Source organism: Mastigoproctus giganteus, chromosome 3 (assembly GCF_048544385.1).
Source record: "Mastigoproctus giganteus isolate SK-2022 chromosome 3, ASM4854438v1, whole genome shotgun sequence".
NCBI lineage: Eukaryota > Metazoa > Arthropoda > Arachnida > Uropygi > Thelyphonidae > Mastigoproctus > Mastigoproctus giganteus.
The window spans coordinates 107,563,554-107,582,405 of record NC_143577.1 but is presented as its reverse complement, the minus strand read 5'-3'; the positions used below and the strand labels follow the sequence as shown (position 1 = coordinate 107,582,405).

The 18,852-nt window shown below is 38.7% G+C and overlaps 1 protein-coding gene across 2 annotated transcripts in view; it reads left to right on the top strand.

The window, feature by feature from the left end:
• The window catches only part of spz4 (Spaetzle domain-containing protein 4), an 81,111-nt gene that overhangs the window by 27,122 nt on the left and 35,137 nt on the right, over window positions 1-18,852 (top strand). For both annotated transcript variants that reach the window (XM_090370626.1, XM_090370627.1), the window contains exon 2: window positions 8,592-8,734. In XM_090370626.1, coding sequence (XP_090226752.1) covers window positions 8,592-8,734 — 143 coding nt within the window. The remainder of the gene's footprint in view (window positions 1-8,591; window positions 8,735-18,852) is intronic.

Here is an 18,852-nt window from a genome sequence, read left to right as displayed (position 1 = left end):
ATTGTTTTAATTATATCTCATACTGTGAATAACTTCACAACGAATTGCCATGGTATTGTACTACTTCGAATAAGTAACACTTCACTAGTGGAGAAGACTACCGTTATTTATTGTCGTCTGTTACCACCACCCAGACGGCATTGTTTGAAAAATGGCATGGGATAAGATACTGTGTTATCCGCATACTGTCCCTATTAGACTTAGGGAAGTGATAGTAGGAGAGGAAGAAATGCCGTCGAAAGAGGAAAGGAACAGTTACTCCTCACACTCACTGAACTAACCACTCACTCATAAATCCCCCCGAATAGGAAACGCTTCCCCATTAGGGAAGACTGTTGTTACCTATTCGCGATAACGAGGGCTCCATCAAGGCCCCCAGACGATACCTTTTCAGAGCTTGTTGGCTCCTCATCTGTGGGTGGACAGGTACCCTAGTGTTGCAGTAGTGACAACCCAGTCGTGAAGTATAACTCCACAATGAGATATGCCTGATGGTGTGGAGTAGTATAGAGTATTTTAGGGCAAAAGCCTTGTGCTACGTGGTAGAATAACTAATGTATAGGTTAGTGCAATAGCATCAACTTAATTCGTAGCCATCCATCAAAGTAATTAAACTGGTATCGTTTTTATTATATCTCATGTTATGAATACCTTCACAACGAGTTGCCATTGTATTGTACTACCTCGAATAAGAACACTTCACCAGACAAGACTGTTACTTATTCTCGGCGGTACTGTTTCGAAGCTTATTGGCTTCTCATCGGTGGGTGGGCAGATACCCTGGTGTTGCAATAGTGACAACCCAGTTATGAAGTATAACTCCACAATATGAGAGATACCTGATGGACTACAGTAGTATAGAGTATTTTAGGGAACGAGCCTCGTGCTATTGCACTAACTGTACGTTAGTTATTGTACCACGTAGCATGAGGCTCTTTTTCCCTAAAATACTCTAGACAAGATAATATATAAAGAAAATAAACAATCTGTTTCCCTCCATAAGTAAGTAGGTAACTGTTCTGCTTACCTTTGAAAATCCCCAAGATCAGCCTCATTGTTTCACGTACAGGAAGTTTTGAATTCTCGAACGCAGCTCGACATAATTCATCTTGATGTTAAATCTGCATATGATAGGATTTTCCATCACATCTTTACTTAATATCCTGAAGAACTACTTCAATATCTCTGTACCCCAAAAAATTTTACAGGAAAGACGACTGCTTTTTGAGCGCAATGGGCTCTCACGATCCTTTACCGTCTTCAGAGAGATTCCACAGGGTGGTGTTTTTCATCAGCAGCAGCAGCAGCTTTGGCACCTCTGTTAGTAAATTTCCAAAACATGATATCGTATGCCGACGATCTGAAGCTTTCCATTCATTCGGATCAGCCGGAGAAAGCGCTCTCTATCCAAAGAGCTGCAACAAAACAAATCTCTGAGATTAAAGCACCTTTCTTCAATACATTGGTCTTGAACTAAATGCCGAAAAATCTGCCCGGATGACGCTTAACAAAAAGAGAATAATCCCAATGCACATCTCTATAAGTGGATATCAAATTAAACTTGTCAACTCTCACAAGGACCTAGGTTTGGTCTGCGATTTGAACCTGTCTTTCCAGGAGCACTTCAAATAAGCTAGAAATAAATTCTTCTCACCCCTTTGGTCAAATCGACAGGAACTGGTGAGTTACCGCAATAGCAAGCTGACAACTAAGTATATCCCATCTTGTGCGACTCTCTACGCATCGGAAATCTGATCCTCTGCCTCTCCAATCTACCTGCGGCAGTTCTTGGGGATTGCGTATTGGCTTCTTCGATCTCTCAATAGGACTTCAGGACATCGCCTTACTATCTCTAGGGGGGTATACTACATTCGCTGCATGGAATGTGAACCCTTGGAAGCAAATCATCACCACTCGCAACATAATTATCCTCTCTAAGCCCATTTCCGGTAAACTAGATGCTCCTAGTATCGATAGCCTCATCATCCTGCCCAAAATAAGAGAAGAATAAGTAATCGGCAAAGATCTGTAATCCGACCTGCCCTCAACCAAATCAGCTCGCTCAGTCATATGTTCCCAGCAAATACGATTGGACTTCTCAACGACTTAAATATCAACCCTGAGACAATTTGTGTTGACAAGGCCTACAGAACAAAAGTTTTTGCAGATACCTACGCTATCTTGCAATTTCAGACCTTCATTTCATCATCGCTCTACGTGGCTTCTGTAATTGAGGATCATCTGTGCTCCTCCTGTTCCAGTCAGCCTACAGCATTCTGCCGGCATCCCCACACTCTGCTTGGACAGACGTTGACTGTATATTGAGCATTTATGTGGAACAGTCTGTCTTCGCCTTGTATCTTTGTATTTGTATATTTTATATTACCCAATATATATTTTGTATTGCTATGTTATGATTTTGTTTACCCTCCTAGCATTTGATTGCTGTCTAGGGGTCAATGTAACTTTTACCTGCGAGGAAACTGATTACAACAATTCACTGGCTAAAATAAAACTTCCTACAATCCATTCTAAACTTATTTTCGTTAGTTTGGATTTATGGCCTCTAGTTCTGGAATCCTTTATAACAGTGAAGATTTTCCCTTTTTCATTTTGTTGTCCCCACATCAGAGATTCATACCTCAATCAGATTGTCTCTAGGGTTGCAAAACTATAGTCCACGTAATCGATATCTTTCCTCATACGACTGCACTTTTGATATCTCGCCAAGATCTCGATATCTTTTTTGTAGATGCATTCTCCATATTTAGACCTTATATTCCAAGTACAGTCATACAATTGCATTCTGCGAAGAATTTGAGTTCATTTTTAAGTGAAATATTATGTAATTCATGCATATCCATTATACCCGGTAGATTAATGAATAAATAATGTTCGGTGCGCTTTTATTTCTTCAATTAATACACGATCAAATTCAGATGTAGACTTTTTTTCTGATTATCCTTTGATTCTTTCACAGAAAATTTAAAGAAGCAATGTAAATGAGAGATATAAATAAAAAAAAAGGAAAGTCGCCTTGAAGCGAATTTACTGATTAAACAAACCAACCACTGAATGTTCAACTGGTCCATCATATTTTTTTGAGGTTCACAACCAGCAGGACAGTGCTATCCACTTGGATCTGTGGTCTAGGTGAATCGCACTGTGTAATATCTGTAATAGTTGACCACAGAATCCGGCATACCTCCACGTAATGTACAATGACTATTCTGCATATTTGTTGCTGAAGTATACTGAATGTGCAATCATAGTGCTTGCTTTTAACACTTGTAAAACGCATTTACATATCTTTGAATACAGTGGCCTTTTCAAAAACGTTTATTAATAAATGACATCATCGCATGGCAGTACTTTAAATCGTACCCGGCGGTATGATAGGTTAGGTCAACTTGTCATGCAATCCCAACTTGTTCAGTTGTCATAAGATTTCAAAAAAGATTTTTTGAATCTGCTATGCAGTAAATTTAACAAGACGACTAAATATCAAGAAAGGTAAAAATCATTACATTCATCTTTGGCGGATTATACCCACTGTTTTTCTCTAACATCACGGCTTTTCGGTAACATCCACACCCTCGAAGATACACTGTGGGGATAGGTTCCCAAACCTTCTGCACTGCTTAGCACATTAAATGCCGTGGCGGATTACTCAATAAGCACAATAGTTCTTATTGAGTAATCCGTCACCGCATTTAATTAAGGGTGTATTATTAAAACGTAAAGTGAAATTGATTCCATTAAAGGAATATCTTCAAATCATCAGTTTTAATTTTTTTAATTAAAAAACAACTTGTAGTTACTTTATTAGATAATAAAGTAACTACAAGTTCCTAAGACTTATTCTGTCTAGATAGACAGAATAAGTCTTAGGAAATAAAATTATAAACACAAGGTTAAAATTATCAAAGGAAAATCGGAACGAAACTGAATTTCTTGAAGAGAAGTCTCAATTTTTTGTTAAAATAATTCGGAGAGATCTTTCTCCGTGTCATTTGTTAGCCTTAAGATCGTATTCGAGAATTGTTCATAAAGATGCAACTCGTGGACTTGGATGTTTATACGAAGCAATGAGAGAGCAATTTGCAATAAATTGCAATCTATTTTGAAATTTGTTTTAAGAAGCGTTCTCAGGTCAAACCTTCTACGATTTGATAGCAACTTTAGAAAAAAACATAATGCGTTTCAACTTTTCCTATGGTTACCAAAATAGAATCAAATTTTTACACAGTAAAGCTCATTTTCAATTAAAAAAACAGTGACGTGATCAGGTGGCTACCACGGGAGCAGAACAATAAAAAATCGTACTGTCTACCATCTGGTAAACTTCAACATTCGCTGTAAAGAAATTTTATTTACGTGAAATTTATAGCTGCCGGAGCTGCAAAATTCTATGCCAAGATCCCTTACTGTATTTTTCCTGGGAATAATATTTACCTAACTTATAAGCAAATATTTTTTTTTCCTGAAATTTTAGGAAAACATTTGCGTAACAAATTCCCAATCACTAACAGTCACTTATAGGTGAAATGGTGGTTATTAGTTATATTTTTAAGTCACTAATGTAGGTTAGCAGTTTAACTTCGTTCATTTATGACTAACCGTGTCATTAATATAACTTGTAAAAAAGTAAGAGCCCAAAGCCGATCCGTAAACTCTTCGATCACATTTAATGAAGAAAGGTCATCGTTAAACTTCATGGCAGCACTATTTCGCAGAAAACCATGTAGCCAATTTAAAGTTGGTTCAAACATTCCACATTTTTAAGTTTTTCTCAATAAGCGGTCCAAACAGTTACCAGTAAATACCGCCCACGTTAGCACACTGCAAATACTACTGGTGATGGATCACTCGCCTTTATTCGCCAGAATGATTCATTTCGAATTAAATATCTATTCAAATTATGACCAATCACCTGCGTCTGGAAATAGTCGATTTAATTCAGGGCATTGAGTACATGAAGAAATCAGCAGATCTGAATACAGACCATTACTTATGAGTTCGTTCCTGTAGTTTAAAATATGCAAATTAAAAACTCCACATCACACCCATTATGTGGTGCGTGGCTTCATGAAATCTACAGTGATCACTGCGAACAAGAATACTGTATCTGTACAAAGCAACGGTGATTTGATTCTACCAAGTGATTAGAATGATGACTGAGGCGCCTCCTTAGCCAGGTGGGAAGGAGCAGCAGTGCGTAGCACACGCTTCTTGATTATACCGGGGTTCGAGCCCGTCACCACCAAATACGGAGGATGCGGAAAGGTCAGGGAATGACCACCGCATATCCCAAAGCAATGGCCTTAGTTGCTAATGCTCCTAAAAACCAAACAGAATAATGAAGCGTAAGAACTTATTTCGCAACTATCCCCGAGAAAAGTAGATTTTTTTTTAGGGGGGGGAGAGAGAGAGAGGGAGATTTCAAACACTTGTCTCGTGGCTGACATAGTTGCATCCTATTTCCTGAAAGTGTTCTCCGTTTAAAATGATCATCACCATCTGCCACCCCTTCGGAGAGATCTAAGTTCTGGTGGCGTCGACTTGTGGTGGAATTTCAGTGGGGCGGGTGAGTAGGGTTCCTCTAGAGTTATTACAGATTTATTCAGCCGCGCAATATGTAAATCGGCTCATGAACTACAAATGCACACCATACAGATTTGAATGACATTTCCAGTGTGTCTTTAAAATATATTAAAAAAAATGTCCTGGCAATGTCAAACAAAAAAAAAAATCTCAAAATAGTAATGAGAGAATATGCGATTTCTTGCTTTATTGGGTTTAAAAACAATGATTTGTAAACCTAGGAAGAAATTTCATTAGACAAAAATATCTCACTATAAAGACATCTTTAATAAGCAGCAACCCCGTAAGTTAAATCCACCAAATGAGTTCACTAGTTCACGAAAGCTTTACACAGGTATTTCCATCCATTCTTGCTGCACCGTTGTCCGTAATTCCGTCGCATTCCTGGATGGAGGACCCAAAGCTCGAACGGATCTTTCCCCAAAGATGCTCCACAGGGCTCATGCCCGTTGAAGAGGGAGACCATTCCATGGTGGTAAAACCTGTGGAATGCTCTTCGAACAATATTCTAGTCACCATGTCCTTGTGGAGAGGCGCATTGCCTTGTGTGTGTGCACGATAACCATGATCGGATGCAGATGATGTGAAAGGATGGACACGTAACTTGGACCGTTCAGATGTGTTTAGGCGTAACAGAGGTCCCTACGTGTGCCAGTTGAACATGCCCCAGACCATTACCGACCGTCCACTTGCGTGAACAGTTCCTTGTTGATATGACAGTGCGTAGCTTCGTGCGGTTTCCGCCAGATATGCACCCTCCTGCCCGCTTCAAATAACTGGACACATCAGATCAGGATCCAAGGTCCAGTGCCGATGTTCTTTCGCCCATTTGAGGCGTAGAGTGCTGTGTCGTGCTGTTAGCAATGGGACTCTGGTGGGTCGGCGGTGATTTGTGCCACTTTCGCTCTTCGGTTGGCTGAAACAATGCGAGATGTTGACAGCCACGTTCAACCACCACCTTTCTCCGCTTTTTAATAAATCCCGAAAAATGAATCTTTACTCTTTAACGAAATTCTAGCATTTCTGCTCTGTATCTGGGTCCAGTTTCTCAAGTCAAATGATTAATTTTTAGGTCTTACTAAGGTTGCTAGATCAATTTATGTAACATCTATGAACTTCATTTCGATCTTCTGACGTGCTCTGGATACTCGAGCAAGATCTTATTTTTATTACAGGTTTCATTTTTATTACATAATTTTTGTATAATTTTCCGCATAATTTTTGTTTTTCTTCCGCCGCCTTATCCAATTTGTGTATTACCTGTTTCGAACATTGGATACAATGAATAGAAAATGCTTCACTACCTTCTAAACGGTTTCTATTTGAAAAAAATATTGACTCCATCCTCAACAGTGCTCTTTAATAGATATTATTGAAGATAAAACTTAAGGTCTGATGAAATTAAACAGGATGGATACTGCTGATGTACACTTGTTGTAACGGAAATGCCCTAGGTAACCTGTTTCATTCATAGGTTGACAAAGGAAAGTGATATAATTGACTGAGTTCTTTGTGACTTCATAGAAGTAATATCAAGATAGGTCGTGGTTCTCTTAGACATCCAGGTTCACCTAAGTTAAGGTTGGTTTATTCACGAAATATAAACAGGGGTACAGTCCTCTTCCTCCGCTTGCCTAACCTTTTCAAGACAGAAGCAATTAGGCACCAAAGACCCATTTTTTTGCAATTTCCTTCTCCAGCGCACACACACACTCACAAAGCCCCCCCCACCCCGCAATTACTACCCAACTGACTTCAGCTAACACAGGATCTTTCGGGAGGGCGATCAGAAAATCGTCCAGCAGAACCATGACAGCTCATAACGTTAGCACTTAATCGATATAATAATATTGCAGCACACCAATTCTTAAAAATGGCCATAAAGTAGAGAATGTAGCAATAGTAATAGAGGCATGTGATGCAAGAAAGCAAGCTATGAGCTTGTGTAGCATCAGCCAAAAAAAAAAAAAATAAAATACAGAACCATTCTCTCTAAAAGTTTGTCCAGTTACTCCTTGAATTTATTTAAGCTATCAACTTCCACAACGACAGATTTGAAGTTTGTTCCAGCAATTAACCACCCGCTGGCTTAAGGCAAATTTCTGCACATTTATTCTACAACTTTCTTAAATTTGAATTTACGTCCTCTTAGGTACGTAATCTGAGCAAGCGGAAGAATCCCATCAGAATTCAGCATGCTTGCTCAACCCATTCAAAGGCCGCCTTGTACACCTGAATCAGATTACCTCGCAGGTGCTTAGTCTCAGCCGCTATATACATAGCTTATAGCTCGAATCATCCTCTTCCCCCACCCTGCCCAGGATATTAAAAGCATGGCAGTAAACCCCACTCTAAGAGTGGGGTTTACTGTCATGCTTTACATATTGCATTAACATATGTGCATCATATGAAGAGTAGCGCAGCTTTTAATGCGATTGGTTATATCTTTTGAAAGCCTCAAATCGAATAACTCCAATTTCTGTTGTCATTATTCGAAAGAGGTCAGAAATGATAACAATCGGTATTACAACTCTACTAAAACTTCTGAGCGCTAAGAAACTATTAAAACTGCGTATTAATTAAAGTTGCATCACTGGAAACCTTTGAGTGATCCAAAATAATTCTAAGACATTGAAACGATCTATGGGATGTATTAAGAATAATTCTGCCAAGTGTCAAGCAATGACAGTACCCAAGAACCAGCATTAGTTTTCCGTTGTGTAGATATAGATTGACTGGATATCCTCGGCCATATGAAGTGCAACTTACTCACTTAATGCAATGTGGTGATGGGTGTGTGTATTTCGCTGCCATTTTGTGCCACGAATTTTTATATTTATTGCTTGACAATTCGTCACAGTATGTAGTACAAAACAACAAATACTCCAACAGATTATTTGTCCAAAAATATTTTTTTCTCTTTCTGGTTATTTTATTATTATAATGCTTATTTCTTGTATTAATTATTTTTTCTTTCTTCTCATCAGGTGTTTCTCGAACTTGTATCGCTTGTAGCCCAGGTCGAAGGTCAAAGTTGTGGCCCTAGGATTAGTGCCCGTCTTCTCATGGAGATCCCTTGTGATATGTCTCAGACTGTGTACTGCACAGCACCCGGAAGTGCTTACCCCTGGTAAGTAGGCAAATCACGTGCTCTCCTGCACCTGTGCACTACAGGCGGTCGCGCCTAACTGACCTTAAGAACTTGAGTAGAACTTGTTTCTGATAACACGCTCCAGTGGTTTGGATTATTTGAGTGACGATGACAGCTGAATATTTACAGTTTCTTATTAGCTGAGATATTTCGTCCTTTTTTTAAGTATACAAGTAGTATTGATATTATGGGAAGCGTCTAGTTTTAAGTCAAATCGATTCTTTTGGTATGGAGTACAGTTTTAAATTATTACGTAAATATTCATTTCAACATAAATGCTGTAACAATACTGACCTACTCTAGCACGGCATTCTCATCAGCTGATGAGAATCAACTGATGTTGAGTCTCAGTTGATGAAGTCTTCTCATGAAAAGCCACATCACAAAACATCGTAAATGAAATGATCACATTGGGGATAAATATTGCATCGCTTTGATTACCAAACCATACCTGTGCTACAAGTCGTTTGACGTAAACACAAATAATATTTTGTTTATAAATTGGAGTTAATTCCAATTTTAGAATTAACAGTATACAAATAATCTCTTTTCGTATATATATCCAATTCGATTTGATAATGTTGGTATAGCTGTGTGTTTTAATGTACCCTAAAAAATCCTTTAAAACATTCACAGTGAAGCTAGCTAAGTAAATACTTAGCTAGCTTCACTGTGAATGTTTTAAAGGATTTTTCAGGTTCGCCGTTGTCAACTAAGCAGTTTATTTATTTTATTAAAACTTAACATGACAAGTGCAGTTAATATGCAGAATAAAACTATCTTTATATAACCAAGAAAAAATTTTATTCAAGGCCATGCGTTCCTTAATTTTATTTCCTATCAACGTTGAATGTGTTGAAATAAATTAAGTGAAATTTTGAAATTTAGACTTCATAACTTTTGTAACAACAGTTAATTCAAGGGAGGGAAGACTAGATTTCTTAGGCCTATTGCTACTACCGTATTTATGCATTATTTCCAAACAAATTTTTGTTTTAATTAGTTCCTAGATTCTGTTACTGTATTTTCCACGTATAAAATAATTTTACGAGGCATGCAATCTTATTCACAGTAGCACATATTTAGTTTTTAAGGCGTTTCGACTGCTGAAATCATATCGTACTATTTATGCTTTGTTAAAAATATTGGACAGTGGTAACGCCCGAAATCCGAGGCAGGATTCGAACCGGCGATATTTATTTCTTATGTACCCACTGGACCAATCCACTGCCTGGACTAACTGAGCGTTAACATTTTGGCTTAATGCTGGTGACTATAGCTCTGTTTAGATTATAAGCATCAGAACAACTGTATTATCTAAAAGGAAAAAAATGTGTTAGGCGGTCTAAGACAACGATCGCACGTTCTTTTTTTTTTTTTTTTTTCCTCCTCGGAAAGGCTGGCTTTTCATCCAGCAAAAACAAATCGACCACGGAACTCACGCAATCTGTGGAACATAATACACATAGGTAGTTGAGGGTTAGCAAAAGCAAACTTATTTCATTATGCTCCCACCAAATTCACATTGGTAAGATTAAAATTGTCTCTGACCATGTGACGGCATTAAATTATGCTATCGGCTCACCAGAGCCCAAGTATAGAATGTACACAAAATACGATTATGCCTGAATACTTAGTCCATAAGAGTAGCTTTCAAAAGTTTAGGAAAAGCAGTAGTTAGACAACTGAATATATTCTCTAATCAGCATCTTGTCTATTATAGTAATGTTAATCAGCAACCTTCACCTTCCTATAGTTACCGCTGCTAACATTTGAAACTTTAAGTAACATTCACCTGTCTTGATTGTTTACTATTAATTCTAGCCAATTCTTTTATTACGAAATTTTATAATGTATGCCCCTCTTTTTATCATTGTTTTATTCGGGTTTTTTTTTTTTTTTTTGGCTGGTGCAGCATAAGCCATAGGCTTTCTTGCACCATGCGGCCATTACTAATACATTTCCGTCGGGAAGGAGGAGCTTTATATTACAACAGTTTTGAGGCTTTCTTCTTTTTTAGGTGCGTAAGCATATGCATAACCGCCTATTTATTTCACCACTTTGTCCGTCCTCATGTAATAAACAGACCCCGGTGGATGGATTTTCATAAAATTTTATATTTGGTTCATACAGAAAGATTTGTGAGTCATGCCAAATTTCATTAAAATCAGAAATCTGGCCATTATTTATTTCTTTTCTCCACACAAGTTTTATGAAGAATAAATTCAAAGATTAAATGTAATTTTAATGCAACTTTCGGTTTAGTTATCTTTATACAGTAGGTACTATACCCGCTTCATGTATATTGATAGTTAAAATTCGTAAACGTAGTATCGCCTTGTGAACTGGACTTGCACCATGGCCTCAGTCGCCCATGCGCCTTAAAAACCAAAACAAAACCAAGCCTTGTGAACAGACACATGTGAGAGAGTCTTAAAAGCACATGGGAAAGAACAATAAATATTATACAGTTGCAATTAAACTGAATAGCCGAGTTTCGAGAACATAAAACTATAGGGCGCCTCCGTAGCCAGGTGGGAAGGAGCAGCAGTGCGTAACACACGCTTCTTGATTAGACCGGGGTTCGAGCCCGTCACCACCAAATACGGAGGATGCGGAAAGGTCAGGGAATGACCACCGCATATTCCCGGAGCAATATGGCCTTAGTTGCTAATGCTCCTAAAAACCAAATAACAAACAATAACAACATAAAACTATAGAATTTCATTAATGTTCTATGAAGTTATCTTAGTAATTAATTGATGAGAACTATATTTACTTCACATTTCAGTTAATCACTGAAAAAAATGCAATTAATTTTATGAAAAAAAAACATAGAATGCACCCATTTTTTTTTTTTTTTTCATTTACCCAACTTTTAATGAACGTATGTTATCGGATGTTTATACATTAAAATAATAATAATAATTCAATCGATATCATTTTATGCATATGTTTCGATAGTCCCTAGAAAGCTTTTAAGATTAGTCATAGCCTCACCTCCAACCACAGAAATCTATTCATATAAATGGAAGTATATTTTACATATTACTCTAAAACGATAAGTCGGATCGAGGCCAAAATTTCAAGAACCAACAGAAGAACCGATGTATTACGATTTCATAGCATTTCCTCCCCAGTCCCCCCTACAAAAATATTACTATAAATTTGAAACAGGAGCTCTGATTCATTTAAAAATTTAAATGCTTGCTTAGAATATTTTAGGAATCATTGAAACAGATTTTAAAGTGATAGGGTGCACTTATTTTATTATAAATCATGAATTATTACTGGTTGCTAACGCGCCTGAAATGTAACGCACTGTGTACATTAATCAAAAATTGTTTATTAACAATAGTTGATATTCAAAGTCATCGGTTTGGTTTTCTAATTTCGAAGGAATACAATGTGATTAGTGTAAGATAAAATGAAACATGATAGCTTGTGTTCTCGGTTTTTAAACTCATTAGCGACTTAAGCCACATTGCGTCACACTCTGGACACGGACATCTCTTGTATATGTGAGGCAGGCACCCCCGTAGCCAGGTGGGGAGGAGCAGCAGTGTGTAGCACATGCTTCTTGATTAGACCGGGGTTCCAGCCAGTCACCACCAAATACGGAAGATGCGGAAAGGTCAAGGGAATGACCACCGCATATTCCCGGAGCAATATGGCCTTAGTTGCTAATGCTCCTAAAAACCGAATAACTAACTAATAACTAGCAATATGTGAGGCGACTCGTGAACGTTATTTCAACTCGGCTATGGTACTTACTCTGTGATGATACAGAATTCTGTAAAAAATGGTTGGGGGTAACTGGTGCTGTGTTTGCAGTGCATGTTTAGTTATTTCTGTTCGGTTTGATTCCCTGCGTTCGCTTCGGTACTCATGGTGGGGAGGTGAGTACTTCCACATGTGACCTTTCTCCACGTAATGGTACATGCATAGTTGTGGCATGGACGGGTACTGGAAGGCAGCGGTGTCCCAACAAACCTCGTACCACTGATGGCCCAAACAAGTGGCAACAGCAACAAAAATCTTGCAGCCTAAGACTAGAATAAAAAAGGTCCCAATGGGCGGACAGGCACAACAGTAATAATTCTGTACAGTATAAAGTTCATGTGCTAGAGCCCAAGACAAATCCAATCCAGAAGTACTAGGTATGACCTGAAGTTAGCAGAACAGAGCTTGCAGCAACGTTGGTAAGCATTGATTTCCTGCGTGCGTGGAAAATCTGCATTTGCACACCTTGAAGGTTTCCTTTATTTAAGAGTAAGATTATCTTCAACCTGGTGCAAAATCAGAAATTGATTTTATAAGAAATTGCAAACGATCAGAATGGACAATTGTATAAAACATGTGAATAGTGTTTAGCTTTTCCACAACAGTATATAATGGTGACTTAAACAGGTTTAATTGGTATAACTTATAATTTAACGACTGAGAAAACAAAACTGAGAAAAATTTTATCAATGGCATAAAAAACATTCACCAGGAATTTTTTAGTCACAGAGCCTTTAAGAGAAGTTGACAAACGCTGCTGCCAACGAAAGAAAAGAATGTTCCAACAGCTTAATTTTACGTTTCGGAATCCACTTTGATATTAACACTACACTGAAAATCAGTAGGAACACTTGTGCGGATGAAACAAAACAATCCTTTATAAACCACTAAGGGTGCCAGCTAGAACTTAGAGCGGTGGTCGAAACGGTACGGCAGTTATGTATGACAGCAGGCAACGTAGTTTAGATTGAACAGAATTCGGGGCAGCGCGCCTAAACCAAAGAGCAGGCTACGTATGATATAGTTATATGAATTATAACAGTTTCATAGAATAAGATTAAATTTTAATATTCAGGCTTCAGTCCTGGCGAATGATACGCATAAGCATCTAATATGTTGCTGCCAAACTTAAATTTGGCAGCAACATATTAGTTCACACAGTTCTGCATGAGAATTCCCATTTATAATAATGGTGGTAATACTCAACAGCAAGTTGAATGCTATCCTGTTTAGATGTCATGGAGAGCTAATCATCAAAAACATGGTTCCAAAAAGGGTACACGTATGGGCCCCTCAGGATAGCCAGGGTCAGCCTCGCGTTGAATGGTATCGCACTTGGTGGAAATGGCAGTGGTACAATTTGAAAAATAACTCTTAACAAAGAGGTAAAGCTGGTGGCAATAATTAATTTCCTATAAACGACGGAGGGTCCTTTCCCACCGAAGGTTTGTCGAAAGTGCTCTCAAAGTCGAGAAAAAGTACAAGGTGGTACTTGAAGGCGAAAAATTCATGAGATGGTGAAAATATACCAGGACATTCTAGCAAATAAAAATTTGGCTGCAATCCAAAAAAGTATTGTAGATATCAAATTTGTATTAATCTGGAAACGTGGTGAGCCATAGAGAAACAAGGATCCTATAGTAGTTTGTCAGACTTAGTTACTAATTTGATTACAGCAAAGTTCTAATAAATTAGAAAATGACTGGTGGAAAGCGACCTGTATAACTGTAAAAGAGCGTTAGATTGTGTGAAAATAACCCTTTGAAGAGGTTTTTAATGTTTGCATTTGGACAATTGTTGGCATATAGTTTAGACATGGGGATGAAAAAGTTAATCAACGATGAATGAGGAAATTTCATTTAAACCTCATCTATTAGCCATTATGTCTGAGAAAGTATACTTTCACGGCCCAATTTGCACGTTGAGTGAACTCAAAAACCCTGAATAACTCGCGGGGAAACTCCTACCGTCTGAGATCGACTAACAGTTCCGATTGACAGTGGATTTTAGAAATTCTTTCAATGGCAGGATTCAAAATCGGACTTCTCGAAACGAATGACAGATTGTGAAATCACTATATTGTAACAGAGGATAACTTTGAACTTTATTTTCATTATACAAGTAAATACTTTTTATGCATTATATATCTATGGTTTGTTTTTGAATTTCTGGAAATTGATTTCGAGAAATTTAATTTGTTTCAACGAATGTAGCGCATGGGACAACACGCCACAACGATGTATTTAGCTGAGATGTATTAAGTGATTAATTTCGTGGGCTGTGATGTATAGATAAAAGGCTGAATTTTCTGACCACATGAGTTACTGAACTTTACAGAGAGTACTGTTTGGACTGTGAGTGCTGTATATTTTGAAAAGCAAAAAAATACTGGACACATTGAATTCTCCCTCCCCTCTAGAAGTTAAAATTTAAAGAAATATGTTTTATCAGTAATAACAATAACCTTTACTGACCCTATTTCAACTTAATGTTTTAGGTTGTTGTGGCATCAGTATCACACTGTCCGTTGAATTATTTTCTTTGAACTTTTAATGCGATATAAAAGCTGTTGTGGTTATCACAGTAGCTGCAGTGTTGATCGCCACTTATATTCACTTTCGAAAGCAGAGAAACGGGTTAGAAGAGCCGAGTGCTCATGTATATGTACTTCTCTCTCTCTGATAAGAACCAGTATTATTACTTCTAAGGACCGATACCACGAATTTTGTACACAACCTTTTGGCTGTCTGGACAGTAGTGAGGAAGTGGCACAGACCGGTAGTTAGATTGCTGGGTTGGTCTAACATAACCAGTCTGAACGTGTAGGATAAGCTGTTCTCTTTACTAGGGAAAGTCTACAGTCTTTGCCCTCAAGCTTCACCTCTTCTCATAATTTCTACGGCACCTGTGAGTTCTCTACGTTACTTCCTGGTAGTAGATTTATCATTCTCAAGACAGAGTTACATTTCTGTATAAAATTTCGGTTCATTATACTATCATTAATTTAATGCCTCTGTAGAGGCAAGATCGCTGAGATTTGACTAATGCTACTATTCTCTGAAATAAATACAGTAATCAGATTAAAAAGGTTTAATTTTACGTATTGCTGTTACATTTTGAATAGTGCATTTTAAAGTGTACAAGAATACGAGAAAAATCGATATAACCAACTATTAAATTAATACTTTTTGAATTTCTATGGTTTGTAGACGCATGGCTTTAAAAGCTGTTTACTTTTTTTTTTTTTTTAACTATTAGTATACTTGTACATCTGAGTACAAATTGAAACATTATTTTAAAAATAGCATTTCAATTCATAATGATTAACTTTTCAGATTTATATTTTTATGAAATTGTATGAAGTATTATGATAAAAAATAATTGACTTTACCCATTCTATTTCTAAACATAATCAATTGAAGTCCATTCTATGTGAGTAGAATGCTCGGATCGGACTGGTTCGATCTAGTTAGAATCTGTCAGAAAAATTATGCTAACACATTATAGGATGCATACGTTATAGATTGCCAGCCGTTACCACACCAACATTTTACCCCATAAAAGAGAATTGTCCCCGATTGAAACTTGTTCCCACGGAAAAGTGGACCATGTCCCAGCATCGAAGTTTCCACTTGTTTGAAAATAATTGAATGATTTATGTCATTTGGTAATTATCATATTTGACTTTTATTTCCCGAACCATTAGACTTACCCCGGACGGAGAAGTACATTAAGTGGACCGAAATCATGGGATATCTACCTAGTAACGGGTAGGCCCACCCTTCGCCCGGATAAGGGCAGTCTCACAGCGAGGTATTGATTCCACTAGTTCACGAAAGCGTTTTACAGGTATTTTCATTCATGCTTGCTACACCGTTGTCCATAATTCCGTCGCATTCCTGGTTGGAGGATCCAAAGCTCGAACGGACCTTTCCACAGCATCCCAAAGATGTCCCACAGAGCTCATGTCAGGTGAACCGGGAGGCCATCCATGGTGGTAAAATCTGCAGAATGCTTTTCGAACCATGTTCTAGTCCCCACGGCTGTGTTGTTGTTTTTTTTTTTTATTTTTAGTAGCATTAGCAACTAAGGCCAACTATTACTCCGTCACGGTTGGAAGAGTCCATTGCCCTGTGGGTGCACGATAACCATGAAGGGATGTAGATTATCTGCAAGGATGGACATGTAACCTGGACTGTTCAGAGATGCGTCTAGACGTACCAGAGGTCCAAACTTGTGCCAGTTTAACACGCCCAAGACCATTACCGAACGTTCACCTGCCTGAACAATTTCTTCTTTACATGACAGATGCATAGCTTTGTGAGGTTTCCGCCAAATACGCACTCTCCCGTCCGCTCGAAGTAACTAATTAGAAATGGGACTTATCGGTTCAGGAGACCCGTCTCCAGTCATCCAAGCTCCAGTGCGGATGTTCTTTCGCCCAATTGAGGCGTAGAGTCCTGTTTTGTGGTGTCAGCAATGGGACTCTGGTGGGTCGGCGGCTCCCATAACCTATTGCAGCTAATGATCGCCTGATGGGTCTTGGTGGAGATATTTCTGGCAACTCTCTCGTTGAAGTTGGCGGTGATTTGTGCCACTGTGGCTCTCCGGTTGGCTGAAACAATACGAGACAGACTTCGACGGCCATGTTCATCCACCACCTTTCTCCGCCCATGATGAGATGTTATTCCCGATACACTCTTAATAGTATCAAACGGGGATAGTGCAATTTTTGTACCCCCTCCGCGATAATGATGCGTCGGGCATCCACTATCATCCCTCTTTTAAAGTCTTAACTCCTCAGGACGTTTATCCATACTGACATCGAATTATCGTTTACCTAAATGCAGTGTACCCATATTTACTGCCAAACAGTGGGTTTGTCCACTAGCGAGAGGGGCAACAGCGTCGCGTTGCCCAGGAACCAGGTATCCCATGAATTCTGTCATTTCAGTGTATTATTATTACGCCGACACTACTTTGGTCGCCTTTAAGTGACTTAAATTCTGTTTTGGAAATTAGTAATTAGTTTTAAATTGATATTACAAAAAAAAATTAAAACTAATTGAGCACATTTTGATCAAAAAATAAACATTGATTCCTGCATAATTCAGAGAATTAGTCCAGTAGGTTCACAATTCTATTAATGTAACGTAACAACTCAAATAAATTTAAGCAGCGAGCAGCATGCAATTTCCAGACACGAAAATTACTTATCATTAGTTTGAATTTATTTTTATTTTGTTACACAGAGCATTAATAAAACTACAATAAATAAATTAGCTTTCGGCTGGGTGGCAGCCTTCATCGGATTAAAATACTTGAATGGCAGTTGGAATAGAGATGCACTGCCAGGATGGTGCGTGAGGCACGTGGTTAATTGTTTGTTGATGTTTGTGCCTGTGACGTATGGTGGTGACGTGCCCAGCGTTTGTCTATGGATAGAATTACTGACTCTGTGATGGGGTTAACTTGACAACCACTGTTCCTGTTCAAAGCGGTGTCCGAGCATTTTATATTTAGCGATTCCAACCAGGTACGCTTCAGGTAATGGTGGGACCTGTCCACAACCACGACATCGCGGTGTGGGTCGATGTCGTGGTGGGTTGTTCAGGCATGCTCGGCGATAGCTGAGTGTTCTACATCTGCCAAACGGATCGCCCTTTTATGTTCTGAGAGACGTTTCTCGAGTCGTCCAGTCTCTCCAAAGTAGCAGCTCGTGCAGTCACGGCAAGAGATGCGATAGACCAAACCACTCTGTAGAAGGGTGGGGACAGGTGTTTTTATGTTGGAAAGGAGAGAACGCAGTTTCTTGCCTGGGAGTTGGATGCACTTTATCCCATGCGATTTTAGGATTCTACCGATCTGCTGTGACAGGTTGGGATAGTATGGGATGAATGCCCTCGTGGATGACTCGTCACTGTTGGCGTTGCTGTTGGTCGTCACGTTGTCGCGTGCTTGTAGATCACACCTGTCAAGGACGTCGATGGGGTAGCCACACCTCGTAAGGTCTACTTTGACTCTGGTGATCTCTTTGCGTCTTTCATCTGCGGAGCTGGAGTGTGTCCAGGCGCGAGTTAGCAAGGTTCGGGCAGTTGAGAGGAGGTGGCCCCGTGCGTGTGCTGACTGGAAGTTGGTAAATTGACCAGTACACATAGGCTTACGATAAACTGTCGTCTTCAAGCATGTGTCTTCGCGCCGGACAAGTGTATCTAGGTATGGTATAGAGTTGTTCGACTCCAGCTCAATCGTGAATTTTATGAAGGGCGATAGTGAGTTGAGGTGGGTTAGGAGTCGCTGACCTGAGTCTCTAG